Source organism: Heloderma suspectum, chromosome 7 (assembly GCF_057233095.1).
Source record: "Heloderma suspectum isolate Gila_16-S chromosome 7, 16-S_ref, whole genome shotgun sequence".
In the NCBI taxonomy this organism is placed as follows: domain Eukaryota; kingdom Metazoa; phylum Chordata; class Lepidosauria; order Squamata; family Helodermatidae; genus Heloderma; species Heloderma suspectum.
The window spans coordinates 116969898-116996040 of record NC_139464.1 but is presented as its reverse complement, the minus strand read 5'-3'; the positions used below and the strand labels follow the sequence as shown (position 1 = coordinate 116996040).

General features: G+C 43.4%; 1 protein-coding gene across 1 annotated transcript in view; it reads right to left on the bottom strand.

Moving 5' to 3' along the window:
- The window catches only part of SEMA3A (semaphorin 3A), a 314016-nt gene that overhangs the window by 57923 nt on the left and 229950 nt on the right, over window positions 1-26143 (bottom strand). The window contains exons 7-9 of the mRNA XM_084811846.1: window positions 4179-4321; window positions 927-1041; window positions 727-796 (exon numbers count right to left, since the gene is read on the bottom strand). Coding sequence (XP_084667972.1) covers window positions 727-796; window positions 927-1041; window positions 4179-4321 — 328 coding nt within the window. The remainder of the gene's footprint in view (window positions 1-726; window positions 797-926; window positions 1042-4178; window positions 4322-26143) is intronic.

The window sequence follows — 26143 nt, the reverse complement described above, 5'->3', positions numbered from 1 at the left end:
TTTATGGAAATTTCCATTTTGTGCAAAATGGCAGCCATAAATGGCGCGATTTATGTAAAATTGCAGAGATAAATGGCCTAAATAGCATAACTTGCACTGTTTATGGTCGCCATTTTGTGCAAAATGACTATTTCCGTGAAAGGCTTACCCACAATTTTGCATGAAATGGCGGCTCATGGACAAGTGGGGAACTGCAAGCTTGCCTGATTCAGTGCATGCCAAGTCAGGCAAGCTAGGGGGGGGGGCATAGGCTGGCATCCGGGGGGCTGAACTGAAGACCACTCGCTGAGCTTGAGCCCCAAACTGGATTCCTCCAACATCCCTACTTGTATGGTTTGCAAATTCTCTCATAAGCAATTCTTAAGCAAAGGTACTGTTTATAGCACTAATATGTTGATGAAAATAAGATATTTACATTCAAGATGTATCAGGCTCAATAAAGATGCCTGAAGTCATTATATAATATAAAACCAATGCTAGGAAATGGGCTAATGCAGAAAAACACAGAGATCCTTTCAAACTGTGTGGCCGCAGGCTTCAGGGTGATGATGTACATTGCTCATATGAAAACTCCAATTCATTAACCTCTCACATCTACTAGATTTTAGCAGTTCAAAGGTTAAGAAAATGCCTTCCTTCTTAAAGGACCATCTTAACAAAGAATGCTTTTAAAAACAGCCCCCACCCCCATAGGCTCCCATGTAAGTAAAATGAAACATTCTGTACCTGGATGTTGTAAACACCCCATAGATTATTGGATTTTTAGGGTCTTTTGAGTTCATTAGAAACACATCCTCTGTCAAAAAGGAAAAAAAGAAGGAAAGAAAAAGCAGGGGTGGGGTGGGAGGGAAGAAACAGCTTAGTCAATTCAGTAATGCAGCTGGCCAGAGAATGATTTTGCATTCAGAAATGATTCAACCACTTACGGAGCTCATCAAAATGAGTATCAATGCCATTGGGCCCTGGCACAGAACACATCAGGCGTGCTTTGAGGAAGGTGGTCCACTTGTTGACAAGGCTTCTGTGGCCTCCAAAGTCATTCTATAAAAGGAACAGCTCATGTCAGGACAGTGAAAGAGCTTGCTTCTTTAAATATATATATATAATATAGCATGGGGTATATCTTGCTCCTGGCTATCAATGTTTACCCCACAGGGGAGTGAACACCGAAGAGGGGGAGGCAGACTTGAACCTAGCAGGACCTGAATCATCTCTTGATTTCTTGATGGAGTGTGGGACTCTGGCACCGGACAAAAAGGGCTGTTGGTTAAACAAAATATCTTGCTTGGTGTAACCACTTGTAGCACCAAAATATTTGGGCTTGCACTTGCTTATTTTATTTATATCCCACCCTTCCTCACAAAGAGCATAGAGTGGCTAACAACCTACCCAAAACACAGCATGCCACAGAAACAACATTAAAATCATGAGTCTAAAATCACAGATTTTAATAATAAAATCCAATCAAACCATCAATCAAACAAAACACAAAACGAGCACTTGCCTGTATTCCAAAATCCTGCACAAATAAATAGGTCTTTAACTGGCACCTACATGCCAACAGCATGGGGGACAGCCGAATCTCTACCAGGAGGAAGTTCCACAGCTGGGGTGCTGCCACCAAAGAGGCCCTGCCACGTGTGGTGGATCCACGGGCTACATTCCCGAAGGGCACCACACGCAAAGCCTCCCCAGCTGATCTTCAGTCCCAGGATGGTTGGTATGGCAAGGGTGGTCCTTCAAGTATTGTATCTGGGTCCTGAGCCAGGTTCAATACACGTGAGTGCAGTAGTTTATTTCCTAGATGCTCATGGACTATGGCAAACCGCCCTAATTTATTTTTGATTTTTCTGGCAACCAGAGAATGATCTGAGGGCATATGATGCTGCTACATCGTCATAACTAAATAAGCAAGACTGCTGCACAGATGTATAATGGGGGGACCCAAAGTTTAGGGTGCATTAAAAGATTAATTATGCTCCTGAAATAGATGGTTTTGAGCTTGTGTGGCTCTTCTTGAAAGTACTACAGTGACATATAAAATACAATATCGATGGATCTTTTCTTTTGGTGTCCTCGTTGTTAAAGCTACATTTCAAAATGTTACTTTATGGAAACAGCTGTTCAATATGATGCTATTTATTATGCTGGCAGAGCTGGTCTGGAGGCCTGAGCAGAAGATCGCTCTAGGGCAGCCTTCCTCAACCTTCTAGATGTGTTGGACTGGAACTCCCATAATTCCATTGGCCATGCTGGCTGGGAATTATGGGAATTGAATTTCAACACATCTGAAGGGAAACAGGTTGGGGAAGGCTGCTGTAGAATCCCATGTAAGCCATGTGATGGTGGAGACAGGCATAACATCAGAGCAGGAGTTATGGTGGGTTCTTTTTACCAGCCACTAGGTTCTTCCCCAGCCCCTATACCGCTTCGGGATTTTATTATTTTAAGTGGTATAGAGCTATCTCATAAAAATCAGTCAATCAATCAATAAACTTCCCCTGCCCCAACCTGAGCTGAGCCCTGATTTGCAATTAATTTATCAGAAAAATGGTAGGTAGTAGTATTGATCTATTGGACACCCCACCCTCCACACACACACCTATAGTTGAGCAATATCTTTATTAAGACCAACTAAAATGCCACAACATAGGAAGGCAATTTTCAAGCTTTCCAAAACACTTAGTCAGACTTGATGTTAAGCAACTCTTCCCCCCCTACACACACATTTTGTTTAACGTCTAGCCTGAAGAATAGTATTGGAGAACTTGAAAGCTTGCTCACTACTTTGTGACGTTTCAGTTGTTCTTAATAAAGATATTACCCTACTGTGTCTTTTGCATTATTTTACAGACATACATAACAGTGAGCAGAGTGCTGCTTCAGCCAAGTGGTTCCGGACACAACAAAGCTCTAGTGACACTCTGAGTTCCCAGTTCAATGTGGACCCACATTCTTCTGAATCCTCCTGCCACACACATGGCCATACTCAGTTGGGAATCAGAAGTGGCAGTATAATATCATTGAGTTTGTGACTGTTTGGGCAAAACTGCCATGGGAGAAGAGTTTATGATTGGCTCCTAGGGATGGCACAGTCGCCCACTTGGGTTTGGGAGTCCAGCGGACTCCCCCCTGCCGCCAAGCTGTGCCCACCAAGCCCCTGTCCCCACTTGCCCCCCCACTCACACCCACCGAGTTGCCTGCACTCACCCGGGACCCATCCTCCAGCACCACCATCGCTATTTTGCAGGAAAAAACGTCGACAGTGAATATGAGCACATCTAGTTGAATGCAAAATGGTGCCGTGAATTGCCTATCTGCACAAGATTACGGGCATCAATGGCCCATTGACGCCTGTAATCTTGCGTATATGGGCGATTCACGGAACCATTTTGTGTACTAGATGTGCCATTTTCGTGATCGCCATTTCCCCCCGAAAAATGGTGATTGTGGTGCTGGAGGACGGGTGAGTGCGGGTGGCTTGACAAGCGTGCAGGGGTGTGTGTGAGCGTGGGTCTAGGGGTGTGTGAGTGTGGGCAGGAGTTGGGCAGGAAACTGGAGAACCTAGATGGGGGGGGGTGCCCATCCATTCCTATTGGCTCCAGCCAATCAACATTTTTGACAGCTAGATTCTGCTGCCACTAAAAACGGAAGGCATATCCACATCCAAGGACAAGGACAGCATTTCCAAACTGGCCCCACTTCTGTTTTCACCTCCAGCTTCCAAAAGGAAGAGTTGAATATAAGAATAAGAGAGAAAGAACCATATATTTGCTATTTTTACATGAATTTGGAATCAAAGGCTCAGTTCAGATGAACAGGATACCTCAGGCTCATATATTTCTTCCCCCTCTCCTCTTCTTTTGTGAAAGATTCTACTTCCATTTTAGAAGAAACTTCAGATCCATGTTATATCCAAACATGTTATGGGTAACTGTAGCTTGTTCTAACTAAAATTAGTTTAGGCATTAGTTTAATTAGTTTAACCTGGAATCAAACAGCCTGAGGCTTTAAATGGATTGTTCCCAATCACCTAAACTACAGACCATAAAATGCCACAGAATACCCCATATTGACCCCCAAATGAATACCAAATATGCTAGTAAAGTGCTCTTTAAAAATGTTGAGAAGATTATCCTGAGTGCATTTATTCCCACGTCATTCAGTCAAAATTTTACCTTGCAGATCTGCCCTATTCTGGCATGGGTTGCTTTTCCAGAATGCTCCCCATCAATTGCATTTTCACGAAAGAAAAAATAGATCTTGTCATCTTCTGGGTTGTCACTTTCTGGGATTAGATGAGCACTAATAAACCTAGGATCTGAAAAAAGAAAATTCCAGTGTGCGTTATAGTATCGTTGGATAGATTACAGCAAAGGAAAAGTGGTTAATAGAGCTTATATAAAGAGCCTTTGCATACGCTTAAGGTCATTTGGGTGCCTGACTCTTGGTGAGTGATTTCAAAGCTTCTTTTCCCCAACACTCTGCAGCTTTCTAGGGGTTGCTCTGGGGCCTTACTCTCAAACATTGGAGGTCTTTGCACAGATCTGTTTGAGGTGTGATTAGTGTCCATGGTATAGACAAAAAAAGTGACATTTTGAAGAGCAGTTGAAGGTAAGGCAAAATGATAAGGAACAGCCGACCTCAGGAGTCAATTTATAAATCTTGCGGTGGGGTGGAGCTTTTTGTTAAAGAGTTTGATCTTCACTAATTGCCGACCCAATTTCAAATCTGAAGAGAGTCTCTGCCTGTGACTTCAGCAGTAAAGACACAGGTGTACAAGAAAGATGCACAAGGGAACAAGTTACACCTAACATGTTTCAAACTTGGTTTTTGCTCAGGGGGGCTATCATTATAAACAATCTGGAACTATAACACACACACACACACACACAATCTTTGAGCACGCAACTTACGCACAAAGCTTGGGCCACTCTCATAATTGTTATCAACAAAACAAAGGAAAAAGGTGGCCCAATTGGTTGTCATTTCGAACCTTCCCCAACCTGGTGCCCTTTACATGTGTTGAACTGCAATCCCCACAATTCCCAGCCAGAATGGCTACACTGGCTGGGAATTATGGGAGTTACAGTTCAATTCATCTGGAGGGCACCAGGTTGGAGAACAGTAGTTTAGAAGAAACCGATTTGATCGTAAAACATAAACAACAGAAGCAAACTGTGCAAAATCTCTTGCATGTTTAGACAAAAAACGTCCTACAACTCCCAGCATTCCACAGCCAGCATAGCTGCCCGGGGAATGCTGGGATGTGTAGGATTTTCTTCTGTCTAAACATGCATAGGATTGTGCCTTTAGACTGCAATTCTATACTGGCTTACCTGGGAGTAAGCCCCATTGAACTCAGTGGGACTTACTTCTGGATAGATATGAACAGACTCGCACTGTTAAGCAGGATGTGGTCCCTGGCCCCATTCCAGCTCGACACATGCACAGTTCTACTCAAGTTGCACAGAACAGCGAGTGGCACCAGCTGTGAATGTGTGTCCAGACCCACATCAAAAGACTCAGCCAGCAAGTTCAGTGGTACCCAGATGAGCACTGCAGTACGCAGTTGGATTCCTTTTGCGCATGGATCTGCTTTGCTTTCTTTTGAGTTGCTCCTGAAATTGTACCTCAAGCAAAAATGGAAAAAAAGAATTTGAGTGGGTTCCTCTTTAGGCCAAACATCTGTGAAATTCTGAGGGAATCCAAATGAGTGTCAGCAATTCGTTAAATCCATCCCGTCAGTTTCGTGGGTCGTCAGGTGTCTTCCTTTCTGCCGTGGGCTCACGGACAGAATCTGAGGGGTGTGCAAGAATGTTGTTCCTTTTGCAAGCGCACATCAGCGCAAATCCCCCTCCTCCCCCCAAAGTAAGAAACCCCGGTCCACTAGTCGGCGTGACTGACTCGGGGGCAAAGCTGCTCTGCTGTAGAAATCCACACATCAGATTCATCGAACTTTAAACTCCTTTGAATCTGTTGTGGATTTCTCTGACATCCCCAGTTCTGTGTATCCCTGTTTGTCTCTAGACTTCTTCTAAAGTGAAATTCAAAGCAAATTTGGAGGCTCTTCTTAAGCTGAAACATCTGAGAGATTTCAAGGGAAACCAAAAAGGTTTTGAGAAGGCTAGCTAAATTTCTCAAGGCGGTGGGGGCATATCCTTAGCTGGATCAGAGTGACTGAGCACTTCTTTAGGAAGATTCCCAAAAGTGCTTCTGCTGTGCAGCTTTGCTAGTTCTTACTGAGTGAGCTTTCAGGCTGTTTAGCCACCTGGATAAATCAATATATTTTAAATCAATAAAGGAATGTTTTCATGTCAGCTGGGTAGCCATCTGTGCTTTTGATCATTTGTTTCTGTTCTCTATAGCTTTCCAATTGCTTTAGTACAAGAAATAAATAAACAAAGTGGAAGGATAGGTCCACATACGTGTATTTATAAACACACATGCATTGCACCGCATTTTCAGCAGCTTAACATTGCACACCAGTCACTTTTTATGTTTATGATGACACTACCACAATGAAGAGAACTGAAAAACCCTGTAAATACCCCAACGGTGCCTTAAAGTCCTACTAATCTCCTATGATACTTTTCATATTGCATTCAAGCAATAAGATATGTCAATATAGCCATCCCAAAAAGGAAACATTGATCTGCTTTTAAAAAGATAAATAAAAGCAAGCGATCCAGATGGTTTTATGTTAAAAGGAACAACATTTGGGGAAGTATGGGCTTCATTTCATAAATATTATTTAAAAGGAGAACGGTGAACATCTTAAGCTGTCATATACTGCGTCAGATCATTGGTTCATTTAGCTCATTTACAGTGCAATCCTATATGCATCTACTCAGGAGTAAACCCATTTGAGTTCAATGGAGCGTACTCCAGGTAAGTGTGTATAGGTAGAAAAAGAAGTCTTACAGCTTCCAGCATTCCCCAGCTGGCATTGCACCTTTAGGGCACAATCCTATGCATGTTTAGACAGATGTCCTTCAGCTGCCACCATCCCTTCAACTAGGGATGTACAAAACACCTACCAGGCTCCATGCTGGGCAATCCGTGGTGGGGGGGAGGCGCTCCGTCCCTCCCCCCAGAATCCTGCCCGGCCGGCTCCGCTCCATGGCCAAGCCGCAGAGCCACCGGCCGGCTCTGGCCGCCCGCAGCCGGACATCTGGCCGCTGGGCAGCCCTGCAGGGACGCAAATGGCGTGTATTGAGCCATGATAGGCTATGTAAATATTTACATAGCCTATCACGGCAGGGGGAAAAACAGCATACGCAAATGGCGGTAGCTGCCGCCATTTGCATACGCTGTTTCCCCCCCCCCCTGCCGTGATAGGCTACGTAAATACTTACATAGCCTATCACGGCCTCTGCAGGGACACAAATGGTAGGACACAGGACGGCCGCCATTCGCAAAGCAGCGCGGACGGGAGCAGGTAAGTGCTCCGTTTCGCGTGCCTTTCATGGGGTGGGGGCGGCGGGGACTTCATCTCATGCGCCTTTCGTGGGTTGGGGGGGCGGGGGCTTCATTCTGTGACAGATTTCGGGGGGCCAAATGCACTGGCATTCGGGCTCACCGAGATCCGTCGCAGAATTCTCTGACATCCCTACCTTCAACCAGCCATGCTGGCTGCGGCATGCTGGGATTTGTAAGCCTTTTTCTGTCTGAACATGCATAGGGTTGCACCCTTAGTCTACTTTTATTGACAATGGGTGCTTCCGAGGGACAGCTCCTAGCACTATCAATCAAAAAATGTCGTGCAGCTATTTATTGATCTATTCTTTATTTATTTCATTTATGTCCTGCCTTTCTGCCAAAGAATGGTGCTCAGGGCTGCTAACAATCAAATCACAAACAAAAATCTGAATTAAAACAACATCTCAAAACATAACGTAACAAAAGCTTTGCCATCCTTTCCTCCTTACCAGATATTTCTCTGACAAGAAAACCGATGGAAAAAGCAGTGGGAAAACTCAGGAGGGGCACAAAATGAAGGTATCTTCTGGGCTCCCTGGAAAACGCCATGAGTGAGGCACCATAAAAGCCTCATCTGGAAGGACCCTGACTCTCCAAGTGTGATAGCCTTTGCTGAAGGTGATTGATGCTGGGATCTTCTCCATGCAAAACACTGAGCTATTTCTGATAAATTGGTTATGAAAACACATCTGGAGAAATCCAATTATGTTCAACATGGATTTTAAAAGATGGGGAGGGCCGCAAAGCGCATTAGGCCCACTGCCTTTTAACTCTGGGACAGTGAATTGGTAGCCATTGCTAGGAACTCACAGGATCTGAATTTTGATACCAGCTGACGGACACAACTACGCTGATGCAAGTAGGGGAATCCAGCCCCAATCTGGCCATCAGCCCAGGTGCAGCCAGGTGTGCTGTATAAGGATGATAATATAGTTTGCCCTTAAAATGAAGCCCCAGACTTTTGTTCTTAATCTCCTCCACCCTCACCCACCCCAATTTAAGATGGTGGTTTCAATGCACTCTGCAGACTACACAAGAAATCACACTTTTATCAGGAAATTCTTTCCATAACCATTTGCCTAGTGTGGTTTTCCTGCACGTCTGCTAATTCACAGCTGAAGTTGCAGCTATACACATTTGTAACAAATGTTGCAGATGTGGGTTACAATGTGGATCAAGGGCCCACTTTGACCTTCAAATACCACATCTGTCTTCATCAACAACATTACACCTTAGCACGCCATGCCTCTCCCCATGTGATAGTCTAGCAATTAATTGGTACCCATACCAAAAGAAAAAAAAAAAAAGGCTTTGGGATTAAAGAGTTTACAAAGACTTTACTCTCCCCAGTCTCAAACAATCTGTGTTGAAGTGTGTAAAAAATAACAAACTTTAAAAAAAGAAAAAAAGCAGACTAAAACACGATTAAGCATGATCAAAGAAGGATAAAGCCACAATGGTAAACTTTCTCAACATTAACCATGCCTCTGATCTCAATGCCAACTCTAAAAAAAGAGCTTGGTTTACAACAATCATACTAAGGAAAGCAAATAATTTTTTTTTAAAAATGCAATGTGTGCCTTTTTCAATCTCCTTTTCTCAGTTTCTTTAACAGAAAAATATTTGTTGTAAGTTAATCAGTACTTTGTATACACTCCACATTTCGAGTGCCCCTTTTGCATTAACAGTTTTTCAGAATTTTCATTGGCAGACCACAGTTAAGATGTCCTTGATCAAAGGTATGTAACTGAAATAAATGGCGTACCTTGATGGAGCTGGCTTTAAGATTCATTGTTTTCTTAATAGCAAAATGCTTTGTTTGTGTCAGAATTCCTAAACATTTCAAGCATTAGATTAAAAAAATCAATATAATATTCTCCCTTAAGAATTTATTTTCAGTTACTGTAACTAAAGGAGCAATCCTATGGCCACTAGACATTGTCTAGAGGGCCATAGGATATGCTCTTTTCCAGGAACAGACCTCAGAACATATTGCAAACTAACAGCTAATTTCTATGTCATCTATAGCATATGCCACAATTAAAACCTCCATATGATTCATTTGGGAACACAATCCTAACTAGATAGGTGTCCACCTCCGAAGGTCAGTTCCCGGAAAACCAACCTCCCTGCTTGTCCGTGCTGCCTCTGAGGCAGTGCAGAGAAGCTCCATCCTCCACGCTTGTAAAGGAGCGTGGAGTGACTGAAAAGGGGCATTCCGGGGGGTGTTCCAGGTGGGGAGATCAGAGCTGCGCGTACGACAGCATCCTCCCCTGGTTGGCCCCCCACGGCTAGACAGCCGAAAATGGCTGTTTAGTAGAAAATAGCAAGGCAGGAGAGGTGTGAAGGGAATGATCCCCCCGTGCCTCTCCTTCCTTGCTTTGGATAGGCTGTCACCTCTGAGTTCAGAGGTGGACACCTATCTAGTTAGGATTGTGTTCCCAAATGAATCATATGGAGGTTTTAATTGTGACATATTACTATAGATGACATAGAAATTAGCTGTTAGTTTGCAATATGTTCTGACAATACTGATTAAGCAGAATTGAGGGTCACCCCACAGAATGTCTAACAAGGGGTATCCCTTGTAGGAATAGTTTTCTAAAAGACAGAATGAAAACCTCTTTTATAGTCTGCTTGTTGCCAGTGCAATAAATTAATTTATGGAATTGATTCCGTTCAGAACATCTGAACTTGAAATTCTAGCTAAATCTATTGCTTGCAGAAGAACAATGGTGAATCTGCTTTCCAGTCATGCAAGGCATAGTTCTAGCTAAATCAGTGAGGTCAGTACCCAAATAAAGGCATAGCACACAATTCAAGAGGATAATGAGGACGAACCATAATTTATGTTCTGAAACATACTGATCTGTTGTAACTCACTGCTGGGTAATGTTTATTCTCCCAGCCCCCAAAGTAAGCAATTGGCTATGGCAAGTAGGGATGCTGGAGAAATTCTAGATGCATTAACATGGGCTCAGATGTCTAAGAATCTGACGGCGGAATCCGCTGTGGAGCAACTCAGGTCGTGTAGAGTCTGCGGACTTTCGGATGATTTTTTTACTTTCCTGAAATGCATGCATATAAATCCGTAGAAAAATATGTAAGTTTCTGCTGAGGAAACAAAGAATGGAATAGGGGATAATACACTAAATGTTACTTCCTGGGGTAAATTATGTAAATATTTATGTAAATATGTACTTAATTATTTCCGTATTTTTCCGCATGACGAAAAAAAAATTTGCATCTGTCTGTGGGCGGATGATGGAATGAAAGGCACCTGACAATCGGTGAAACACATATGGAGTGGATTTTACATAGTCTGTACATCCCTAGTTGATTGTTCTGGTCTTACATTGGAGCAGGGGAGGGCAACTTGTGGCCCTCCAGATGTTTTGCCAATGGTTATTAGAGCTTGTAGCCTCAGCTAATTTGGACCATGTCCTTTCCCCAAACCTGAGCATAGTGAATACCACGCTATTTATATATTGGTCTAGTCAGGGGTGGGCGACTCATGGCCTTCCAGATGTGGTTGAACTATGACTCCCTCATTCCCTCACCATTGGTTATGCTGGCTAGGGCTAGAAGTTGTTGGCAAAACATCTGGAGGGCCACAAGTTGCCTACCCCTGGCCTAGATATCTCTCTTTCTCTCTCTACCCCCCCCCCCAATATAATTACACTGGAATTCTTGTCCTCAAATATATATATATATATATATATATATATATATATATATATATATATACACATACATGCCTTGATATATTGATTAGAAATTGTGACTGATGGAAAATAGAACAAAATTATATTTTTGGTACCTGTTCTTTTGTTTCAAATATTTATTTCTAACACAACTGGAGTGCAGACTAAAAGGATGTATATTTTAATGTACATTTTAGTGGTTTAGCTAAAATTACTTGGTAAGGCAATGTGGAGTTAAGGATTTTTTTTAAAAAATGGCCATTAAAGCAGGACTTCCCATGTGCTTTGCTCTATTTTTTTTTTGGGGGGGGGATACTTCTTTGTCTGGAAAATTGACAAATGTAACACTTTATATTCAGAAAAGAAGAAAGAAAGAAAGAAAGAAAGAAGGAAAGAAAGAAAGAAAGAAGGAAAAAGAAAGAAACTGTTGAGCTGTGGTATAATTATCAGTTCCCAAGGCCTTTGTTCTTAAGGAGACGACAATAGTTTTGATTCTCTGTAATGACTAATTATATGATGAAGAAAAAATGAACACAGAAGTTCAGTGAAATTATACTGTAATTCTCCAAGTAAATTAGGTTTTTCACAAAACATACCATATCAGCTGCATAGCTTGTTTAATTTTAAGGAGGTAATTATCTTTGCTAACCAAGTTTAGATAAGATAACACAGATAAAAAGTAATAATCTGAATTTACACACTTCCTTTTAAGTGATTTGATCACAAATAAAAGATGCAAAGTGGATCCTTATGACCAGGTCATACACGCAAGTCAATATATGTGATCTGGCTGTCCCAGATCAGTCATTATAGGTAGAACTATCATATTATCCAATGGTGACTCAAACAGTATTTTTCAATGGAGGTAATTCTCACATTTGGTTGTGTCATCAAGTGATGAACTTGTATGTCTGAAACAGACCCGTCGTTGACTTCAGATGTTTGGGTGGGTGGGTGGGAAGGGTGGGCAAGATGCCTTCAGTGGGGACCTACTCCCTGAGTGTGTCTGTCCGGTTGTCACTGTCACCACTGCCCATTTCCTTTCCCTCCCACTCTGGGTGCAATCTACACCATCGCCCAGAAGAAGAGGACAGAGGAAAAACAGGCTGCTGCTGCTCCTTCACCTTGTTCTTGTGACTGCTTGATTGGAAAGGGCTGGGGAACAGGCAACCACAATAATTTGGAGGACCAGGGGGCTGTGGGGCTCAGCTATGGCCCCACTGCTAGGGTGTAGGTATTGGCACATTCTCAAAGATTATACCAACTAACAAGTAGTTGGCTCCTTGCATTTGTAGTGTTTGGTTTGAATAGGCTCTCAAAGATGCCAACCACTGATTATATTCCTGGACAGACCTACAGGTAGCTTTGTGTATGCCTCTTTGGGTCCCCCCCCATGCATGGGGCTCACCATCAGGCACAGAAATGCAAGAACAATGTGAAGTACTGTAAGCTTCCCTACCTGAACTAGAGGGAGTAGAGTTGGGGATACATGCATCCAATTCTGGAAGCATAAATGGTACTAGAATCTCCTGCCATAAATCCACTGACATCAAAGGGGCTTTAATGGAAGAACTGACCAAATGTTCCACACAGTTCTTCCCGTCATGAATTGTATTTGACTGAGGGGCAATTTCTCAACATTTTCAGACCAGTAGACATTGGATGCCACTTTCACTATAGAGAAGCACTGAATGCTGTTGTTAAATTGGATTTGAGATATGTGGTATGTGGTGAACAGCACATTGGATTCTCATGGGATTTCCAACACAGAACCAACTTCTACATTCACAATTTGTCTAGCCTAAAATAAATATGATGTATCTTCAAACCTGCCGAAAGTCATTTATCTGAAATTCATTATGTTCTTCATGTTCCACTTATCCTTACCTCTTCAAAACCCTCTTTTCCTTTACAGTTGCATTTTAAACACTGACTAATTTCTTCTTTGCAGGCTCAGAGACAGCCACAAATCTGGGGTCTCATTGAATATATTTTTGTGTGCTTTATAATTAACTTTCACAGCTAGCATAGACAAACTTGACACAAAATCTATTAAAGGAAGATTAAATCCGTGGTGCACTAAAATTTGAAATGAGCACTGGTTGAATGATTGTTTCTTTTTTCTTTTCTTTTCTTTTACACTAACCTGTCATGTTAGTGAAATAGCAGAAAATTCATGAAGGCATAGAAACAACAGTTGGCAGAACAGAGGACAAAAAAAATATTCTTCATTACCCCTTTTGGTATTCAGCGTTATCACATCAATTATGACAGCCCTGTTTGGTATTCATGTGGATAGAATGTGTAATTTCCAATTTAATTTAGCAACAGAAAACGTGAAGAATAAACCCCAGTATTTTAGCTCAGAGCATCTCATTTATAGGCTTATCATCACTGATGTGATATTGTTGATTTTTTTGTGAGCAGATTTGGGGGCAAAAGTTGTTGGAATCACAAGGAAAAGAAATGGAATGGGCTTGTTTGATCACATAGTCCATCTTCCTGTCAGTGCATGAATGCTCCCCCTCCTTTGTAGTTTAAAGGTCAAGTATAGTTCACTGAAGTCTGACAAGCATCTATACTAATGCATACTTTGAAAAATCAGCTCTGCCATGCATTGCTAGTAATGCAGGGATTTGGCAGCATATCACAACCCAAAAGACAGGTTAGCATTATTTTGGCAAAGGTGGAGAGTACATGTCTGCAAAGGGGTGAGCATGACTGCTGCATTATTAGTGGAGGGATAGCGCTTGTGCATTTGCAAACGAAATGCGAAAAAGCAAAGGAACAGAATGTATTTCGATTGGTTTGTATTTTAAATGGCAAGACCTTTTGCTTAAAGGATGTGTTTATCACGGGGGAGAATGCCACATTTTAGGCTATTTTGCTACACACATGTACTTGGGAGTAAGGCCCACTGAACACAGTGTAACTTTCTTCTGAGTAAACATGCACAGGGTTATACTCACAGTAAAGATGACACTGCCACTGAAAACTGATTCATTTGATCAAGTCCCTCTCCACTTTTCAACATGTGACAACACCTGTCCAGGGCGGTCCTGATGTCACAGTGCAGTGATGCCCTTCATTGCCTCACCACCAGCAGCCAGCGAAGCAGAAGATGGCCACGGAAGTGAATAACATCATAATGTTGGTATACGGATATATCAGAATATAGGCAGCTCTGTGACTATCTTAACAGGTAGTTCCGCTCCCTGTTGTTATTTATTTATTTATTTTTTTTAAAGAGAAATAAACCTGAAGTGAGATGACTAGAGACTGGAGGATAAAAAGAGAGGGAGAGAGAAAAGAGAAAAATAGAAGGAAAAAGATGGAAATATATGTTAAAAAATAAAATAAATAAAAGTGAGTCCCATGTTGCAGCTTGGGGCAAAAGGTCAGAAAACGTCAAAGACTTCTGATGGAAAGCTCCATTGTGGCATTTGATTCTCTCTGTGCATGAAAAAGGAGCTGTATGCAGAATATAGATCAGGGGCTATATTACATAAATGGAAATATTCCTCAAGATTGGTAGTCACATTGTATCCTTCCACCTCATCTATCTTGCTGTTAAAGTAATTGAAAATAAATTTTCTTTACAAAATCAAGACAAGCTGTGCAAGCAAGGAAATAAATCATCATGTACATAATTCTGACAGGGCTATTGTTGGCTAATGTGTTGGACTTTAATGCAGAATGCACATGGATAATTTTCAACAGTCTTCAGGCCAGGATGCTAATGTTTGGTGCTGCTCTCTCCCCTTTACTCCCCATGTTTGTAGATCTCATTTTAACCTTTTAACCTCACTTTATGATACCTTGATTTGCCAGCTTTGCAAGACACCCTATCTGTCTGCTCCCAAATCCTCTTTTTTACACTTATCTCTAAAACGTTTTATTATTCCCTGCTGTGTATTCTATAAAATCAATCTGATTTCCTGCATAGAATCCTCATGGCAAATGTTCAATCCTCCAAACCTTCAAGATAATGTTCTTTACATATTTATATCACTGGAGTAATCGTAACAGTGGTATTGCCCATGTGTTGCATACATAAGGTCGCAGGTTCACTCCTTGGTGTATTCAGTTAAAAAGATCAGGTAGCTAGCTGGTGCTGGGAAAGACTCCTACTTGAAACCCTGGAGAGACCCTGCCAGAAGAGTGGACAACACTAAGTAAGATGGACAAATAGTATTGCCTGATATAAGGCAGCTTCCTATATTCCTGTTCAGTATCAGCCAACGTTACAGTAGCCTTGTTCAGCTGAACATGTGAGGGCTTAAAGGAGGGAGTCAGAAAAAAAAGAGGTGGCCATTATGATTCAGCACCACAAACGTCAGCACAAAATTCAAATCCGCACCTTTAAGAGCTAAGCATTCAAAGCCTTGGGCCTGGATGGACAAGTCTGTTCCTTTCAAATCGCCCACATTTTTAAAATCTCTAGTTCTTTCCATCCCATTTATGAAGAAATGTGTGAATTTTGGTAACTTCTTATCAAAAAACCAAAACAAATTACATTCTTGCCCATCCCTAGTCAGAAGGACCTTGTGATTTTGCTGGATGTGTAGGTTAGGCTTCAACCTTCAAAAAGGTTGGGGCCAATGAAGAAAAGTATGTGTGGGGGGAAACCAATAGTATTAGATGTCCATGATTTTCCAAAGGACCCTTTCCACCTCAAGTGGAAAAGGTCCTTTGGAAAATCATGGACATCTAATGTCCATGATTTTCACTATTATTCAGTCCAGCAGCTGAGGCTGCAATTTGAAGATCAACGGTGCAGGGGGAGAGGGGCCTCTTCCCCCCTTTCCCTTGGGCTGTTCTACTGAAAACCATCTACCAAGCTACTTTTGCCACTGTTAGGGAAAACAGTCAGGGTGACTTTTGGCAGAACAGCCTGGAGAGGGCAGGGAAAAGGTTAAGAAGCTGTTTTCCACCTGCACTGATCTTCCATGTCTGCAGGCTCAGTTCTTGCTTTGTGTGAAAAGAAAAGAATAAAGTCCCTAAAAGGAATCATGGAACATGGAGTTCACTGGAGATTCTCTCTAGCAAGCTAGCCTTGAACCATAGTTTCACAAATGCCTTCTCCCATAGTTCCACACTTGAAATGCAGGTACAGTTTTCTTCCTTTCCTCTCAGAAGAACCTCAAGAAAAGAGCTGGCTCAGTAATTAATCCAGTGTATTAAATATGTGTCCTCTGGGACCCTGTAACATTAGCTAGCAGAGTGATAAGTTATCTCAGCATATGCTAGAGACTTTGGTTATGCTGCAATTTTTAAAGAAAAAATATCTAACACAAAGACGACAGATTGTGGATCATTGTCTGTCTATAAGTCTGATGAAGTGTTTCCAAGGGGGGTTAATCTCCCTGGCACTTCTTAGCTCCCATGTATTAAGCGTGCTAACGAAGATCTCACCCCCAGCCTCCATGCACACAAACGTTGACTGGCGTTCCACCCGAAATCTTGCCATGGATATCTGAATGGATGGGAATTCTAAAAGACCTGGATAAAACTGGTAGTTCAACACTTTTAATAAACCTCAATAAACTCTCAATACATTCGTGAAACTGATAGTCAATATACTGCATGCACAATAAGAGATAAAAGCTCTGATTAGACTATTCCAATGAAAATACAGCTGCTTCATAAACACACGCACATAAAAACACCCAGCACACGCCAGAATTTTATTACCAGCTTTCCTGTAATATCGTAGTCATGAAACTGTACTGCATCATATTACATGGTGCATTAATTGTTCTTTATGGAGTAGCAGATGGTCGACAAATGAGCGAATAATCTATGGTGCATCTCAGATTTTACCATAACGTTCTAATTGTGTGATAAGTTTTATTTGCATTTGTATAATGTGGGAAGATATCTCCCCCCACCACATCAATATGTATAAAACTAATGGTGGGACAAAAGGGCATAAACACATTTTTGGACCATATTTGGAGAATTCCTCTTTTTTTTTTTTTTAGCTAAACACTTCATTCTCTTGCCTACCTCACTAAGGCCCAGTCTACATATGTAGCAGAACCAGTTGATATTCTGAGACAATTAAATGGGCAGAACTACTTCAGATGGCAGGTGGGTGTTCACATTTTGTTAATGTTCCCCAATCTAGAAAGTTCCATGTGTATTGTTAACTAGACATCAGGGAGAAAGGTTTTGCATACCCCGTCTCTGATGTATTTTTAAAAAATCTTCCAGACCTTAAAAACAAAACAAAACAAAAAACAAAAGAACACAAACCCATTGGTGAACATTTGGAAAAGGCATTCCCAGTTGCGGCCTGAAGTGTTACTGAAATGGTACAGTCCAAATTCCATCACTTCTGTCAGGTTGGGACTATACCAGTAGCAGAATGAATTGGTAGAACCACTCTACCATTTCAGGCTACAGCTGGAGATACCTGTTTTGGATGGTACAAGAAAAAACTCCTGCAGTGAGAAAACCAGGGAGAAAGGCTCTTGGCCACTGGCCAGCCCTTTCTACTACTTTCTGGTCTTATTGCGTAAACCTGTCTTAACTTGAGTCCTATGCAGGCAAATTGTGAAGGGGAGGCAGGGGGCAGGCTAGTTAGCACTGCTCCTTCTGTCACATCCCCATCACTGGCCCTGTCACACTCAGCACTTCAAAGAGCAAACGCCTGCAGTGGAGAATGTGCCCAGGGAAGCTCTATACTTGTGCAGGCTCCCCATGTGATTTCGAACCTTTATTGTGCTTGGGGGATGGCACGGCTGGTGGCGGGGGTGTGAGGGAGGGGCAGAGCTAGCTAGCACTTTCCTGCTCTCCCCTCATGCAATTCTAACTGTGTAAGGGGAGGAATGCCTGAATAGGGACTGAGAAGTACCCATACCAATTCTCACTCACGTTCTCACCTTCCCTTTCCCATTAGTCTGCTAATTAGTGATACTGGCAAAGTTTATATTAACCGACTTTGGAATGTACATTTCTCCAGCTTGAAGCATTATGACTCGGGCAACATTTCCCTAAGAAGTAATTTTCTGCCTCAGGATATAAATGGATACCCGGGTATGCACAGTATAGCTCTGGAATATGTGGTTTTCCCAGGGACTCTGAGAGTACTCAGGAAGGGATGTGAAGCACTCTGGAAGGTGTCCTAGAGGTTCTTGTGTCTGGGATGCTATTCAGCTTGCTTACAACAGCATACCAGGAAAGAGCCCACCCTGGGACATGTAATTTCCTGGGGACCTTAGTTCCCTATGGGATACTCAGGCATGTCCCAGGGTCCCTTGTGCTTGGAACTCTGCCATGTCAGTGCTTCAAGAATAGAAATTTTGCAGAGAAAGCCCTCCTGGTCACCACCACCACCACCATGGTCAGCAGCCCCTTCTCCATGCCCTTGCTCTGAAGGGTCAGGGGGAAAGGGTGCTTCAGCCGTGAATTGCCAGCATTGCCAGCCTTTCATTCCTCTCCAGGTGTTTTGGACTTCATCTCCCATAAGCCCTAGGCAGTATGGCCAATCATCAGGAATGCTGGGAGTTGTAGTCCAAAACATCTGGAGGGCACCAGGTTGGGGAAGGCTGTTTCCCCCGCCTGACTAGTGTTCTGGACCTCTCCAACCCCATGGAGGGAAATGTGGCTGGAGGTCACATTTTGGGGGCAAATTGACTTGCAGGGAGAAGATTATGCATTCATTAAATAGGAACAGTTTAAGGAAAAACCATTCTAGTTTTGCAGTTACTGTGTTTGACCAGTGATATGTTTAATGGTACCATATTAGCAGCTGGATTGTAACTATGCCTAGCTTCCAGTGGGACTTACTTTGAAGTAAGTATGTTTAGGAATGCAGCCCTGGATGCAATATGGCAGTTTCACTTCCAACAATGCAGGACACCCTTTGTAGCATAATTATGAAGGATAATGAAAAGGACAAGGCTGTTAGACTAGCTTGAACAGAAGCAGTTTCAGGTCCGCAAGTGTATGTTTATATTTAGTTCCCATTAATATGCGGTGGTGACATTTAAACTAGACTTTTACTCATTGCCCAAATGCAGTTTTATAACATACATCTACTGCAGATTTATACCCACACATTGAAACACTTGAAACTCAAGTGAGTCTTTAAGCAATCTCACACCAGCTATCAGCCTGATATCAGCAACAACTTTAATTTTCTGAATTGAAGAAGTTAAAGCTCACTGAACTATAAACAGTTGGAAACATGGAGTGCAATCCCATGGCAGATCTCTGCACAAGCTGCAATTTAAATCATATTGTGTGCTAAGCTGAAAAGGCAGCAGAGGTCCCAAAGGACACAACTAAATCTGCAGTCACCAATTTGATGCACACATTTCCTTTGCAGTTCTGTAAACACAATTTTGTTGTCTTCCTTTCGTGAAAACACAGAAATCTGTAATTAAGAGTGCAATCCTATTCATGTTTACTCAAAAGTAAATCCCACTGAGTATGTTGGGACTTAGTCCCAGGTATGTGTGTGTAGGATTGCCGCCTAAATGACTTACATAACCAAAACAGTTACTGAGCCTTAGTACTGAATGCTTTCAGTATTGGAATTACAAAAGACAAAAAGGATAACAGGACATGGAATGATGCTTCGGCCATATTCCATAATAGCATATCTACGGCAGCCTTTCCCAGCCTGGTACCATCCAGAATTTTGGGATTGGAGGTCCCAGTATTCACAGAATCATAGAATCATAGGGTTGGAAGGGGCCTACAAGACCATCTAGTCCAACCCCCTGCTCAGTGCAGGAATCCAAGTCAGAGCATCCCTGTAGGGATGGCGGAGAATTCTGCCACGGACTCCAGTGAGGCTGGATTCTTTAGAATCCGGAACCCCAGAATCCATGGTGGAAAGGACAGCTCCCCCCGCCACCCCACGAAGTCCCCGTGGACCAGATCCTACCTGCCTCTGGCGGGTCCAGATCCGGCTGCTGCAGTCTCCTGCTCCAGTGTGCGGCCGTGAATGGTGTCCTGCATAGGGGACGCCATTTGCATCCCTCCTTTAGCCGTGATAGGCTATGTAAATATTTACGTAGCCTATCATGGCAAAGAGCAGGGACGCAAATGGCATCCCCTATGCAGGACGCCATTTGTGGCCGCAGCAGCCTGGCAGCAGCCTGAGGTCCAGCTGTGGATGGGTCCAGCCAGTGGTTCCGTGGAGTAACCACGGAGTGGCGCTGGCCAGGGAGGATTCCGGGAGGGAGGAACGGATTGCCTTCCCCCCCGGCGGACCCCCCATGGATGCAGGTGAGTGGGGTTTCATACACCCCTACATCCCTGACAGATGGCTGTCTGGTCTTGTCTTGAGTGCCTCCAGTGTGGGAGAGCCCACCACCTCCCTCAGTTATTGGCTCCATTGTCGTATTGCTCTAACAGTCAGGACATTTTTCCTGATGCTCAGTCGGAATCCAGCTTCCTGCCACTTGAGCCCATTATTCCGTGTCCTGCACTCTGGGATGATCGGGAAGAGATCCTAGCCTTCCTCTCTGTGACAGCCTTTCAAGTACTTGAAGAGCGCTCTCCTATCTCCCCTCTTCTCTGCATTCCCAAAGCACAGTCACATTCTGCATACACATTACTGTGCATGACTCTATGTGGATCAGGGGCAGCGCCTTCATGTATATATTTCTCAATCAGCTAACTGGGCTTGTCATTATCATGGGGGGAAAGGGTGGCTCACATTCCTTTGAAGCCATTTGCCGGATCAAAAAGTGAGGCTGTTATACTCTTATTGGGGAACACAGGCAAATAGTCTTGTGCCATTTTCTGTCAGCTAGTGAAAGGTCTGTAGTGTTCTATTTAGCCTTTCATACAGCACATTTTAGTGTACATGTGGCCCATTGTAATATCTGTTTGTAAAGTCGGGTGAGTGGCCAGGTTCAAAATGAATAATAGATGGCCACAGCAAAATATTGTAAAGCTGAGGGCACACTGTCACGAGAACAGCCATCCCATGGTAGAACGTCCTTCTTTAAAGAGTAATGATTCATGCAGTGCAGAATAACCCAACACCAGCATTGCTTTCGCTGCAGTGTGACGATGACATCTATCTGAACAAATTGTACGGATGTGCAACTGAATTGCATTATTTGATGCCCTCCTGAATAAATAATCTGAGAATGGTTCAGGAATTGCTCATAGTGTATGAAGCTACAATGAGCTAAGCTAAACTGGCTTCTCTTTTCTTTCTTCAAAACCTAATTCAGCTAAATGTGAAGTGCAGGACAGAAACAGGAGGTATTAAATAGCAGAGATGCCCTCGAAATTTCACATAAAATGAAATTCAACCTGATTTTGGTGATTTAACCTAGGGTGAAATGCCTGAGGAATTTTGAGGGAAGCCAAAAGCATTTCAGTTAGACTACCAAATGGAGGGAGAAGGATGGGTTGGCTTCTGTATATTCTGTCTACCAGAGAATATGAAGAATCACTTCAAAAATGTTGGGTAAAGCTAAAAGTGTCTACTTAAGGAAAAAAAACCTCACTTAATATTAACTACTGAATCAAATGTATTCATAATGTATTTATTTGAAAGTATGGTATGTTTAATAAGGTGCAGGAAGGAATCAATGCATATATTTAAAGGTCATAAAAACACATAGGTGCAAAGCATATGAACAAAGTTTTTATTATTACATGTGGTGCACTCTTTGCTCTCTTGGAGTTTTATCTCCTGTTTCCTGGGTACTATTGCTTTTTGCTGACCTCCTCCTTGCTGCATGAATCAACCTAAAAATATTGTAGAATTTATTGACAAATGAGCTTTGTCAGCTTCTCCTTCCAACAACGAATAGGAGCTATAGGGCAGAATTCAACAGTAAGTAGTGCTGCACAGTCCTGGTTGAAATGAATGGGAACTGTGAAAAAGCAGTAACTAACTGCCCATCATTCCAGAAAGAATGTTGTTGTTCAGTCATTAAGTTGTGTCAGACTCTTCGTGACCCCATGGACCATAGCACGCCAGGCCTTCCTGTCCTCCGCTCTATCCCGGAGTGTGCTCAAGTTCATATTCATTGCATTGGTGATGCTATCTAGCCATCTCATCCTCTGCCATCCCCTTCTCCTTTTGCCTTCAATCTTTCCCAGAATCAGGGTCTTTTCCAGAGAGTTTTCTCTTCGCATTAGGTGGCCAAAATATTTCACCTTCAGCTTCAGTATCTGTCCTTCCAATGAGCAGTCAGGGTTGATTTCCTTTAGGATGGACTGATCTGACCTCCTTGCAGTCCAGGGGACTCGTAAGAGTCTTCTCCAGCACCACAGTTCGAAAGCATCAATTCTTCAGCGCTCAGCCTTCCTTATAGTCCAGCTCTCACAGCCATACATTACTACTGGGAAAACCATAGCTTTGATTAGACAGACTTTCGTCGGCAAGGTGATGTCTCTGCCTCTTACTATGCTGTCTAGGTGTGCCATAGTTTTTCTCCCAAGGAGCAAGCATCTTTTAATTTCATGGCTACAGTCACTGTCTGCGTTGATCTTGGAGCCCAAGAAAATAAAGTCTGTCACTGCTTCCATTTCTTCCCCTTCTATATGCCAGGAAGTGATGGGGCCAGATGCCATGATCTTAGTGTTTTTAATGTTGAGTTTCAAACCAGCTTTTGCACTCTCCACTTTCACCCTCAACAAGAGGCTCTTTAGATCCTCTTCGCTTTCTGCCATTAGGCTGGTATCGTCTGCATGTCTGAGGTTGTTGATAATTCTCCGGCAATCTTAATTCTGACCTGTGATTCATGCAACCTGGCTAGGGATGTAGGAAAGTCACTTACCTTTTCAAAGGGTGACATTCGAAATTCTGGCCGGGGGGGGAGGCGCTCCGTCCCTCCCCCCCGAATCCTGGCTGGCCAGCTCCGCAAATGGTGGCAGCCGTAGCCACCGCCGTTTGCGTCCCTGCAGTCAGCCGTGATAGGCTACGTAAATGTTTACGTAGCCTATCACAGCTGATTTAAAAGAAAAAAACACACGTACGTACGCAAATGGCGGCGCCCATGGACGCCATTTGCGTTCCTTATTTTGGCACGTCTTAGTCTACGTAAACATTTACGTAGACTAAGACGGCGAAAATAAGGGGAACACAAGTAGCGTAGACACTATGCTATTTGCGTTCCCCTTATTTTCGCCGTTTTAGACTATGTAAATTTTTACGTAGACTAAGACATACCAAAATAAGGAACGCAAACGTACGCACGTTTTTTTCTTTTAAATCAGCCGTGATAGGCTACGTAAACATTTACATAGCCTATCACTTTTTTTGTTTTTGTATAACTGGAAATGGCGACAGTGGCAGCCGGTCGGAAGACCAGCCGCCGCCAATCTGCCACCGAACCGCCACCGAACCACTGCCGGAGCTGCCGCCGCCAGGAAGATCCACCCAAGGTAAGTCCCATCCCAAGGGGGGGGGGGGCAGAACATTCCGCCACCAATTTTGGGGGGCCGAATGCGCTGGCATTCGGCCTCCCTGAGATTCGTGGAGGGATTCTCTGACATCCCTAAACTCGGCGTTTCTCATGATGTATTCTGCATGTAAGTTAAATGAACAGGGCGACAATATGCAGCCTTGTCGTACTCCTTTCCCAATTTTGAACCAATTGGTTGTTCCATGTCTGGTTCTTACTGTTGCTTCTTGGCCCTCGTACAGGTTTCTCAGGAGACAGGTAAGGTGGTCTGGTACTCCCATCTCTTTTAGAATTTGCCAGAGTTTGTTGTGATCCACACAATCAAAGGCTTTAGCGTAGTCAATGAAGCAGAAATAGACGTTTTTCTGGAATTCTCTTGCTTTCTCCATGATCCAGCGAAAGTTGGCGATTTGATCTCTAGTTCCTCTGCCTCTTCGAAACCCAGCTTGTACTTCCGGTAGTTCTCGGTTCACATACTGCTGAAGCCTAGCTTGTAGGATTTTGAGCATCACCTTGCTGGCATGTGAAATGAGCGCAATTGTGTGGTAGTTTGAACACTCTTTGGCATTGCCCTTCTTTGGAATTGGAATGTAAACTGACCTTTTCCATCTTGTGGCCACTGTTGAGTGTTCCAAATTTGTTGGCATACTGAGTGCAGCACTTTAACAGCATCATCTTTTAGGATCTTAAATAGCTCAGCTGGAATACTGTCATCTCCGCTAGCTTTGTTGTTACTAATGCTTCCTAAGGCCCACTTGACTTCACTCTCGAGGATGTCTGGCTCAAGTTTAGTGACTGCTAAACTGTCATGGCTATCAGGGATATTCAGATCTTTCCTGTATAGTTCTTCTGTGTATTCTTTCCACCACTTCTTAATCTCATCTGCTTCTGTTAGGTCCTTGCCTTCTTTGTCATTTATCATGCCTGTCTTTGCACAAAACGTTCCCTTGATATCTCCGATTTTCTTGAAGAGATCTCTACTCTTTCCCATTCTATTGTTTTCCTCAATTTCTTTGCATTGTTCATTTAAGAAGGCCTTCTTGTCTCTCCTTGCTATTCTCTGGAACTCTGCATTCAGTTGGATATATCTTCCCCTTTCTCTTTTGCTTTTCGCTTCCCTTCTTTCCTCAGCTACTTGTAAAGCCTCATCAGACAGCCACTTGGCTTTCTTGCATTTCTTTTTCTTTGGGATGGATTTAGTTGCTGTCTCCTGAACTATGTTACAGACCTCCGTCCATAGTTCCTCAGGCACTCTGTCTATCAGGTCTAATCCCTTAAATCTATTCATCACCTCCACTGTATATTCATAAGGGATATGATTGAGGTCATACCTGAATGGTTTAGTGGTTTTCCCTATGTTCTTCAATTTAAGCTGAAATTTTGTAACAAGAAGCTCATGATCTAAGCCTAAGGATGTACGAATCTCTTACCTGGCTCCATGGTGGGGGATCCATGGGGGGGGAGGTGCTCCATCCCTCCCCCGGAATCCTCCCTGGCTGGTTCTGCTCCATGGCAGCTCCACGGAGCCGCTGGCCAGGGCTGTCCACAGCTGGAGTTCCAGCTGCGGCCAGGCTGCTGCGGCCGCAAATGGCAGCCATTGTAGCAGCCGCCATTTGCATCCTGCCAGGCTGCCGTGATAGGCTACGTAAGTATTTACCTAGCCTATCATGGTAAAGGCCGCCACGGAAATGGTGTAGTGGCTGCCATTTGCATCCCTACTCTTTGCCGTGATAGGCTACATAAATACATACGTAGCCTATCACGGCAGCCTGGCAGGACGCTAATGGCGGCGGACCACCCTCCACCACCGGAACTGCCGCCGCCTCCGCATCCACCCCAGGTAAGCTTCATCCTGGGGCGCGTCCGCGGGGTGGCAGGGGGTGGGAGGCCATTCTGCCACAGGTCTCGGGGGTCTCATTCTGCCACAGGTCTCGGGGGTCTCATTCTGCCACAGGTCTCGGGGGTCTCATTCTGCCACAGGTCTCACTGAAATCTGTGGCGGAATTCTCCACCATCCCTATCTGAACCATAGTCAGCTCCAGGTTTTGTTTTTACTGTCTGTATAGAGCTTCTCCATCTTTGGCTGCAAAGGACATAAGCAATCTGATTTCAGTATTGACCATCTGGTGATGTCCATGTGTAGAGTCGCCTCTTGTGCTGTTGGAAAAGAGTGTTTGCTATGATCAGCGTGTTCTCCTGGCAAAACTCTATTAGCCTTTGTCCTGCTTCATTTTGTACACCAAGGCCATGCTTGCCTGTTATCCCGGTGATTTCTTGACTTCCTACTTTAGCATTCCAATCCCCTATGATGAAGAGGACATCTTTTTTGGTATTAGTTCTAGAAGGTGTTGTAGGTCTTCATAGAACCGATCAGCCTCAGCTTCTTCGGCCTCAGTAGTTGGGGCATAGACTTGAATAACTGTGATGTTGAATGGTTTGCCTTGGATAGATCTTCATACTGAGATCATTCTACTGTTTTTGAGATTGTACCCCAGTACTGCTTTTCCCACCCTTTTATTGAATATGAGTGCTACTCCATTTCTTCTAAGGGATTCTTGCCCACAGTAG